The sequence below is a fragment of the Nestor notabilis genome, unplaced genomic scaffold, assembly GCF_000696875.1.
Source record: "Nestor notabilis isolate BGI_N333 unplaced genomic scaffold, ASM69687v1 scaffold30682, whole genome shotgun sequence".
In the NCBI taxonomy this organism is placed as follows: Eukaryota; Metazoa; Chordata; class Aves; order Psittaciformes; family Psittacidae; genus Nestor; species Nestor notabilis.
Window position 1 is genome coordinate 26,095 of NW_009920174.1, and position 11,248 is coordinate 37,342.

Genomic DNA, 11,248 nt, shown 5'->3' on the forward strand with positions numbered 1-11,248 from the left:
TGGTTAATTTGTTCTCACGTTTGCTTGAGGTTTGAAAAATACTTTTATTACTCAAATATAAAATATAAAAGGGAAAAAAGTTACAGCACACAGGAATGGCCTAGAGATGTTCTAACAAAAAACATAAACCAATCAGAAACACCTCAAAATGGTTTTAAAAGAAATACACAAATAGGTATGTATAAATTCTATTTTTATTCATACACTATTGCCTCCTACTGCAGTACCATGTGCAATATCAGAATGACAACTTTTTCCAGGTATCAGTACTTAAATAATTTTTCTTCTCTTACTATAACCTTTCTTATTCCACAATTTAAATTAATTAAGCCCATTTTCATCTTTTTTCCCCCCCCAGAAAGATCTGTCTGAATATAAACTGCATGAAAATCTGTTAGCAAAGGGAAAACATTATCATTAACTTAATTTACATAAAACATGCTGGGATGATATCCGTTTTTATGAACAGAACTGGATGAATGACTGTCAATGTTGTACTCTCAAATAATGCCCTCACCTAGGATATCCATCTATCAGCCTAACCCAATGAATTTTCTTTCTTAACATTAATTACCTCATAGGCTTTAACTTAGTAACACCTATAAAATACATAGGTGTACAATATATTATCTGAGAAGAAATATTTGCAACCTACCTTGGTTTTTCATTACTGATTAAGATTTTTACTTTATCAAGGGCCTTTTTGGCCCCGGTAGCAGCAGCCAGCTTGTTGTGAGAAGGACTGGAATGGGGACTAGAGATGTAAACTTTCTTCCCTGAGCTGGCAGGAGCTTTGGAAGGTGAGAAGTCAGAGATGAAGACTATTCCTTCACTGGTGAGCACTGTACCAAGAAAAACAATTTTCAATATAGCAAAATACAACCTCCAATTTGATTGTGGATTGTGGGTTTCCATTTTAATGAAATTTTGGTAGGCAGAAATTCTAATAGCTTTAGTAATACTCTATTAGGTAGAGAACTCAGAATTCTAGACAACTGGCTCTTTCTACTGAAAAGAGCAGCAAATGGTTCATTACAATTAATATCCACAAATCTCAACTTTTCAGTATTAAGTTTATAGTAAAAATACTGTGGGTCTTACTAGCAGAAATCTCTTGGTCGTTCAGAACAATTATTCTCTCTTATCAACTATTTTTCTTCAAGCTTCACAATGCAAACAGAAGGGCAAGGCTGTCCACGTTAGCTCTGTCATCATTCTCTGTTCTCAAGCAAAGCGTGGCTCAAAGAATCATTAACTCAGATTATTTATGCTGCAGCATAAAGATTCAGCTAAGCTGTAAAGATGTAGCTAAGATTTTACTACATGTTTATGGAAGGTTGAGTGGTATGGCAGATAAAAAAAAAAATACAACTACAAAGCCTGGAAACTGCACTGTTTCATTACAGATCAGGAGTGTGGAAGCTAAATTAAAGAATAAAATAGTGACTCTCTTATTTATCTTAGTTTCTTTCTGCTAAAATGTGAACAAATCTGCACCACATCCCTCTTGACATCTTAACTGCTTCCGAAACTGATGCTCACACTGTATTCCTTAGAAAAAAAGAAAGTCCTTTCTGTTGAAGGTAACATTTATTCTTGGTCTACTCAGCTCACTCAGTATCCATCATTTTATAGCTTTTCATGCCAGTTTAATGGAGCTGTCTACATCTGGCTTCCTTCAGTTCCCTATCCACACCCTTTGCACCTTCTTTTCTAAACTCTCAAACATTTCTTTTCAGTCTCTATCTTCTCTACTGATGCCTACTTGTCCCCTCCCTTCACAAAATGGCATCTTGTTTTAGAAGATTCCACACTTGCCAAAAACTCCCATCTTCATTTAGACACTTCTTGGCATTTATGACTTTATCCTCTCCAATCTGTTATCTTTAATCTCAATCTTAACATTGTAGCTTAACATTTTCCTGGTCACACACAGTCAGGTCACATGATTTTATACTTATAAACTTACAAGCCAAGTGTGATGGATCAAAGGGGTCAAATGAAAAAGACAGGATATTTTCAGCATAACTTTTCTTCCAAAGTTTGGTGCCCGTGTCTGCATTCCACAGTACAATATAGTTCGGTGGATGAACTGCAAGCAGTAAATCTCTGGATGCATCCTGATTCCACAACCACTGCATGTCTGCCAAGAGACAGAAGGAACAACAGTGAAATTAATTTTCAAGAAGTTTGTTCTATTTTAAAACTACTCTTCTTCGACAATACCTTGTCTTGAAAGAAATTAATAGTGATTTATTGGTAACAAAATGCTTCTGGTTTGTAAAAAAATAAGTTCCTTTTATGGCCTGAATTTATGTTTTTAACAAGTAGCTATAAACAGGGTTACACATGTACACAACCCACATCCTATCTAAAGAAGTCATCTTTTCAGCCAGTGAATTCCTAATGAAACAACATACCATTCTGTGCAAACATACAGTAGAACCACTGAAGAGTCAAAATGAAAAGAACCATAAACCATCCCAATTAATATTTGGGATGACACCACGAACCGCAACAACATCTAAATTAATATTTGGGATGGCATCAGGATTGGGCCTGGAAACAAATGTCTTCTCTACTTCAGAACTTTTTAAAAGGGGATCTGAAGTTCAAGAGTGAAATGCAACTGACTATAACACACAATCAAGAATATGAGTATAGTGCTTAAATGGTGGGTCAGTAGGAAGAGGTATCGTTGCCAATCATCATGGCTGGGCATCATTTAAACATTCAAGATAAATGGATGTAAAATACTATGTTTTCTGTCAGTAAGAACAGAGATGCTTAACTTACTTTAAAGGAGCTGTATTAGAGCTACCTACATGCTCCACAGGGCAGACTTTTAGAGAATAGATTGGATGAGGCAGGCAATGGATGAGGTCCCCCCGATCCAGCTCCTACCACTCACTTCATGACCTCACCAAGGCACAGCTTCTCCACAACACGTTCATTTATATTAAGATGCCAGAAAAACCTTCCTTCCTCGGTTAGTTTTCTAGCAATTCAGCTTTTTCAAAGCTGTTTTTCAGAGCACTACTAAGTGCTCTTCACTGGGTTTCAGAGGAAAATAAATAAATCCAGCCATGTGTGTCTTAATCAGTTATACTGCAAGTTAACAAAAGGTTAAATCCTTCTCAGCTGAGTGCGGAGTGGGTATCAAATAAAGAAGAGTGCCTTACACTGATGCACCACTCTTCATTGAAACAGTGAGGCTCCAGCTGTTATCCTACTAAGCTCTTGCAGATAATACACAGAGAACCAGCAGATCGCTCTGGTCCTCAGTCTCTATTTGCACTATTTTCTACAGGCTTGTACAAAGCCAGAGGCCTCAGAAACAGATGGAAAGGAAAAGAAGCTGCTTTTGATAGAGGTCACTGCTGAATCAAATCAGGGACTGAGGACAGAACAGAATTTTAATTCTGTTGCTTATTAACTTTTTTTCTCACCCAACAGACTGGAAAGACTTCACTGGGTCTGAACACCTGGAGAAATCTTCAAATGGCAAAGTCAAAACTCCACCAAACATTCAGTGAATTGGTGTCAGTAGTAAGTAAAATGCAACTCCTCATAACACACACTCATAAAATTAACTGCAGTCAACAGAGTCCCACTATCAGACTTACAATACTGTATCTACCTTCACACGATTTATTAGAAGGGAGTAATAACAAAAAACAAACAACCTGATTTCATAAGTGAGCTTTCAGATAAGAGAATTCAAAATAAAAAACAGGTGTAACACAAGCATCATCACAATTTTTTAAAACAGTCCAAATAAAACGTAAATTATCCTTAGGAACTCATTATGGTAGTTTCTCAGGGGGGAGGAAGTGTTCTAAATTTCACTTCAGAAATAATTTGCTAGAACGGACAGCAGTAGCAATAAACAGAAATGCAGAACATGCAGTAGAGCACATAGATGTTGCTGTACTTCCAGAGTTATCCCTCCAAGCTCATTCTGAATGAGCCAGTTCGATACTGGAATTGGTCCACAGGCAGCACCAGCCGAGGTACTGGAAGCAAAACAGTTAGAGTTGTATAGCCACAAAGCTAACCAGGTTCCACGGTTTCAGCCAGCTCCTGGTCAGCTCTGCTAGGAGTAGTTCCAATAGACAGAAAAGTGCCTATCATGAGTAATCAGAATAAAAAACCCAAGTTTTACAATAATGGGAGAGTACTACTATCAACTACAAACTGCACCTGTCTGTTAAAGAGGTAGTAAAATGATACTGACTGCGTGATGCACTAAGGAATGAAGTCTAGATATTTTGATTCCCTTTTCTGAGTTCTAACCAGTACCTTCACTTTTTCATTGATGAACTACAAGATGCTAACTACTGAAAGGGAGCATTTGATGGATGACACCTTATTAAGAGATGAGCACAAAACAAAGCAAGGAACAAAAACAATTATTCCTTTCCAATATATTCTCTTAATCATGTTAGACATGGCCAGTGGCTACATTTTCCGTTCTCTGTCCTTCATCAGATCAATTAAGATAGTCCTGACCTCTGTGCCAGGCTTCTAGACTTTTCTGCCTCTACCACAAGAAAGCATAAATCTGCTAAAGCTTCATCATAAATGCATAGCTCCTTTCTTCATGCTTTTTTGCTGGTTTGGTGGTTTTTTGTGGGATTTTGTTTGGGTGTTGCTTTTTTTTACTTTTCCCATAAGATCATGACTTTTCTGGCCATGGGATAAAGAATATTGAAGCATCCAGATACCCAGAACTGTTCAGGTAGAGTTTACTGGGTATTTTTCAGACCTTTCCAGCTGCAGTGGGCTACCACCCATAGAAATGAATCAAAGCAGCAAATACCACCACAAAACTTTCTCAAATAAAAGCCAAACCCAGTTATTTATACCATCTCAACATTTCCTCTCTCTTGATTGCTTGTGTTAACCTTTACCATTTAAGTCTACACTTGAAACCTAATTCAAATTTGTCATACTCAGTTTGGAGACTGCATATTACCAATTCCAGCTATATGAGAAACCTACCTTATTTACAACTGTCTTCTACTCTCAAATTTACACAGTATCTCATTATTTCTCCATTTCACTTCTCATATCTTAATATTGCTACGCATAGAAGTCTCCCTGCTATGAATCTGACAACTGCACACTCAAAAAAACCCTCTCCCTAATAATATTGAAAATGTATGTAACCATGCTAGTATATTTGACCAGAAGTAGCTATGTAACAGCCTATCTAAATAATTGACGAAGTATATGCGCAAAATCAAAACTCTCAACTTACATCAATGTAATACTGTTAAAATACTACATCACTACAGATGGCATTAACAATCAGATACAATGCAAACTGCACTATATCCCTAACTCAAAAGCAGAAAGATGCACCTGACACTGTAAATATGATTATTTCAATCAATAACATTCATAAAAATAGATTCTAACTTGTTGTCAGATCTTGGAAAATACTACCATAGTGAATTAAATCTCACAGCATCCCTCTGGGAGACTGCAAATCTCACATTTACACATAAAATGGGTAAGCAAGCACACAGAAGGCTAATAATCCCAACAGTAAAATTCAATGGCAGAACTGAGCATAGTTTACAAAACTTAGGTGATGGATTCATACCTGATGCTCCATAAAGTAACTTCTACACAAACATCATGCGCTATCATTACCTTGAATTGGTTTTGCATGTTCCTGTATTTCACAACGAGCTGTTCCTGTTGCCACATCCCATACAATTATTTTTCCAGTAACATCAGCAGAAGCTAAACGTAAAGAATATGGAGAGCCTATATTGTGATGGTAATTTTCTTTAGCCCATTTAACCTGAAGATACAGATGAAAATTGGTCAAAGGAGGCAAACATATAACAAGACACCATACTTCATATTTTTCAGATGAATAAACAAATCATGAACTCAATCAAAAATTGTAGTAATAGTTAACATTAACAGCATCTTTACATTAATAAGAATACCATTAAGCTACCATCAGTTGTGCAAATCTAAGGTATGTTGCAACTGTGCTGCCTGACTGCATGGTTGGTATTTTCAAATTACATAAATCTACTATCCTTGCTCCTGATGATATCTACAACAATCCATAAATATATGCTATGTATATAAAAAGTGTACTTATATATAAGAAATTAAATGGCAATATTTAGGGTTCTGTGGGCATCCACAAACCTACACCCGCTGATTTCCAAACAAATTATAGTTGAGAATTTACCATCTAACTTTCACATACATCCTAAAACCTTTCATTTTCCTAATCCGTCAAATATATTACAGTATTGGCGAAGAAGGAAGATTAGTCTTTCATCTATGTATTGTCCCATGTCAAGCTATTGCTGACATTTGCTATCTTTTTGGTCCTTTTCAGCATGTTGCCACCTCTGATTTCTACATACCACTTCCTGGTTTGGGATTTCAAGCTGCAGGGGCTTGCAAGTTGGCAATACTTACACAAACTGTCTTGAAGTTTGAAACATTCTGACTACAAGCCTCCCAAGATTATACAGAAGTAACACTGACTTCTTCCTTATCTGTTCAATATAGATTTGTTTTGCTACCTGGTATAAGGTGAACTTCCATCCCTGCGAGACTGAAGACACTGACAGAATAAAGAAACATTAATGCTAAGCTAATGGGAATTTATTTACTACAAAAATGACATTGTAGTTAGCTAGCTGTGTGCTGTCACAGTACCTGACAGAGAAAGGGTGAGGGCAAACACAAGGCTTTTTGCAGATATTGAAAGCATGGCATTAAAATAGATGGGAATAGAGGAGTTATTAGGCACCACTAGCTTTGCAACATGAATTAGATTTGTACAAGTATTCAGAGCACTGCGGCCACCTCTGTGCTATCCCTTCTCAGAGATGTGACCAGGATGGATCTCAAATGCCTAGCTGAATAAGGTAAACAAACATTACACATGCACAACAAGCAATCTTCAAAGAGCTCCGGCTATAAACCCGAAGCATGTTTCTATCAGAATAACAAAGAACTCTTGGGAGACTGTCCTCTACCTGCAAATTTCAGTTTTGCAATTCCTGCTTCCCTGCTGTTCAACAAAAATTACCCATGAGGCTACCTGCATGTAGCTACTAAAAAAGTAATTGTAGAACCTACAAAGCTATTTATTCCCGAGTTAAATATATGCTAGTTGGAAGCAATTTCCAAGCCTGGGAAACAGAATTTCCCAAGGGAGGAGCTGTCACCTGAAGTTCTGAATAAAAGAAGATCTTCACACAATCAGTCTCAAACAGAGCTCATGTGGCACACTCACATTGTAAACCCTCTTTTCCTATTCAGTAACACTGCTCCAATAAAGTCCACACACACAACCTGAGCCTCTGCTAAAAGAAATTATTTTCATGCTGTATTGGTCTCTGCCTGTCTACCCTGACTTCAAAATACTGTAGCACTGGACAGAAAAAATAAATCATCTCTGGTTCCTGTTTAATTTTCATACCTAATTTATAAAGACTTATTATCCCTATCAAACATAATTTCAATCCTCTCATTTCTTGTTACAGCTCCAAAAATTCCTCCTGTAATTAAATTAAAAAAAGCACTCTTTCAAGTACTCTTTGTAAAGGTACAAAAAAAATCTGATACAATCCACTCCATAAAAAGTTATCAGCAACACCTTAAGAGCAGAGGCACATCTAATATGGAACAATTTTCAGTGAAACTTTTACCTATTCCAGACACAGTTATGCCAGCCAAAGGCCAGGAAGTATTTAAAGAAATACTTAAATGGACTGCAGAAGGATTGTGAAACAATTGCTTTTTTATCACAAATAGTGGTGTGTTTTGGTATTTTTGCAGAACTGAAGCACAGGGGTTTGGGAAGAGTATGTCCTGTAGCCTGACTTTGTAGGTGTGAATCTCTGCTACAAAGAGTTTAAGTCAGATACACACAGCAGATGTCTTACAGATCCCCTTCAGCTTATTTATGCTCTTAGCATTTACAAATTCTTTAGGAAAAAAATAAAGTTAGGAATTGAAGAAAATTTCTCAGAAATGTAACAGTATCTGCAATGGTCATGGCCTCATAACATTTTCTTATATAATGCCTATTTCTTGAAGTAGAATAGAATTCTTCTTCATTCATTCTCATAAATTAGTCATATCCTTATAGTCTATTTCTGTTAATAAAGTACCAGATTGGGGCTTTGAAAAATTATCTTATAAGTTACATAAAAACTATTTGGACTTTAGCATTTGGTTTCCCACTGAGATGATGTCACTGCACAAAGCTAATGAATGTAACTGAAGCACATTAAAATGCTCTCACTACATGGATCAAAATCTAATTTTGCTACAACTTGTTATCTAAGCTAAGTGAAAATTTCAAAGCAGAATCATCATTAGTGTTACCTCCGTAACACTTACACTGTCTATTTCTTCTACGCAGTTACAGACACTGGAAGGCTAACAGAGGCTAAGGGTATGCTTACCCAAACAAGTTGCCAAAAGGCAAGCAAAGGTATTGATTCAGAGTGATGCTGACTCTGTGGTTGCTCTCGTGTACACACCTTTGCTCTGAGATAACAAGAGAAACAACCTCTCCTTACTGTGAGTCAGACAAGTTGCCTAACATTTGTCACCAGAGACACTATTCCTAAGAGTGGCACAAGCTCTAAGTTGAAAGCAATGTTCAGGCAAACCTGAGAATCCTCAAACTTCCCAGCAAGATTTGGGCACATATACAGACATGCTGGAAAAAATCAGTTTTCGGACATTTTAGCATCATTTTTAACATATCACAGTACACCAGTCTCAAAAACACAAGATAAAATACCTATTTTGAAATCTAACCCTCTAAAAACTTCTGCCTTCCTTTTTGCCAGTCATTTTTAAAATTGTCTCTAATCAAGCAAAACTAATTCCTAAACTTTACAACCATTTTTAAAAGCTACAATCCCATTATCTGTACAGCTCTTGGCCAAAATCATAAATGGATCTGAAGCAGTTTTGCCATGGTCAGTATCTTCTCCCAGGATTTGAACACTGTATTATCCTAAAAGCACAGACTTAGCTGGACTCTGTAGCACAGAAATACATTGTACTACATAGAGGTACATAAACACCGCCACTTGTGTAACTACTGAATATACTGAAGCTGCAAAACAACAAAAAAGCTGAAACTCTTCAGTGCACAGAAGGACATCATCAGAACATGATGTCTGAGAACTCAGTACATTATCAAACCTAAAGACAAAATAATTGTATTTAATTTTAAAATACAAGAGCGGCCTTACCTGATAAACTGTTGGTGTATGTATACGAAGATGGCCCATTTAAAGGAAATTACACATGGGAAAAAATAGTGTGCAATTACCAAAAGGCACATTCAAACTTTTACTACAAAACCCACCAAAATCCTCCTATCTAAAAATCTGTTCTCCTTCATAAATTATTGCCTTTTAACACAGCATTTGGGCCATGGACTATCAAGCTTTACATCTGCCAGTTAAACGTGCCTCTAAACCCTGACTGTCATTCTCCACGCTCAAAGAAGTGATGTTCCAAAGAAACACAACCTGTTCTACACTTGACCCAAAGTCCAACTCTGCAATTCCAAGTCAAGGACCTTCAAAGGAAAATACAAGTACCTCACACTTAAGCTTAAATTTTAGCCATTTTTTATCACTAAAATATGTTTGGTTTTGCCTTCTATTGCTCCTTTTCTACAGGTAAGCACAGAAGTAAAAACTTTAACTTCTTAGTCAAATGGTGCACCCCCATAACTGGAAAGATCTGCAAGGGCATATACAAAGAGATTCATCCAATCTTTTGTAATGTTCCTTTGAAATTCTACCATGTTAAGAGCTTTCTTAGTAACATTTCTCTCTGTGATCTGTAACACTACCAAATGTTTCTATATGTTCTGCACCTTCTATAGATTTTATACCTGCTATAAAGATGTATCATCAACCTCAGCTCAAATTTCAGCATGTATGGTTTGATTCAGCTGTAAAAGAGACCATGTAAAATACAGGTATTTTACACCAAATTTTATGTGAAAATCAAGTGCTATACGATGTCAAGTATTTACACTGATTTAGAAAAATAACAGATACAACAGAATCAAGTAATATACCTTAAAACACATACATCTCACCTTGACAACACTAGCTTTGTGTCTTTCCAAAACCTGTAAAGTCTGAGCGGTATTGGCATCAACTACCAGCACAAGAGAATGACATCCATATGCAATCAAACCTTGCCAGCCCCTAGAAAAGCACATAACATCACCAAATAAGCAAAAAAGAACAAAAATCACTCACAACAAGAATGCAGCTTTTTTTCCTTGTTTTTTAAGTTGAATGCATGCTACTAGACACACACATCAAACAGTAAAGATTCTTTAATAACATAAAACTCAAAAGCATTATAAAACGTCATGGCTGCACTGCCTGCTGATGGACCTCCAATCCACCACAAAGCATCTCTTTATGTCCATCTACAAAAAACCTCTTGTGTGAATTTAAGACATGATGTATAAAGTCAAGAAGCACATTCCCAGGTTTTATAGATAAGCATGCAGGTAAGCAATATATCTGAAATTATACAATTAATTGTGTATTTATTCTTTTTGAAAGACAAAAAGGGAGCATGTGAACAGCAATTACAGTAACGGTGGAAATCTGCTGAGCCCCATCTGACTTCAGGAGAGGTTACTGTGGCCACCAATGGCAATTATAAAGGTGCAGGAAACACCAAGCAAGTGGGAACCATATCAAAGGAGAAAAACAAGTTTCAAAGTAAGCACGTCAGAGCCCTTCAGTGTTCACAAACAACGTTGACAAACCTAAAGGCCACAGTTTTAAGAAAATTATTTGGTTTAGCTCATTCATTTTATAGAATCATAGATTCATTTTCTCTCCTTAAGACTCAGCAGTCTAAGGGTAATGCAGCCCAGCTGGGTGAACTCACTGTTCAGAGCAATGAACGCATAAACCGATACATGTACTGCCTTTCCATCACGTCTCACAAGTAACAGGAACAGAAACCAGAAGCAGCTGCTCCGATCTCTGCAGTTCGTGGCACCACCAAGACCTCTGCCCAGGGAAGCAAGTGTCGTTGGCAGAAGGGACCGGACCATGCTCATCCATGGCCACGGCTTTGCTCTTGCTCCAGAGCAACAGCCCCCGGCGCAGGCTGAGCCTCCGGACCTGAGGCTGCACGGAGATCCCGGCTCAGAGCGCGATCCCCCGCTGCCGGACAGCGGGAGGAGGCAGAA

At 37.3% G+C, this 11,248-nt stretch overlaps 1 protein-coding gene across 1 annotated transcript in view; it reads right to left on the reverse strand.

Moving 5' to 3' along the window:
• Positions 1-11,120, reverse strand: part of WDR11 (WD repeat domain 11) — a gene marked incomplete at its 3' end in the record, with an annotated part of 36,269 nt that extends 25,149 nt beyond the window's left edge. Inside the window, exons 1-5 of the mRNA XM_010010558.1 lie at positions 10,993-11,120; positions 10,127-10,238; positions 5,662-5,815; positions 1,970-2,143; positions 656-842 (exon numbers count right to left, since the gene is read on the reverse strand). Coding sequence (XP_010008860.1) covers positions 656-842; positions 1,970-2,143; positions 5,662-5,815; positions 10,127-10,238; positions 10,993-11,120 — 755 coding nt within the window. The remainder of the gene's footprint in view (positions 1-655; positions 843-1,969; positions 2,144-5,661; positions 5,816-10,126; positions 10,239-10,992) is intronic.
• Positions 11,121-11,248: the final 128 nt, after the last annotated feature.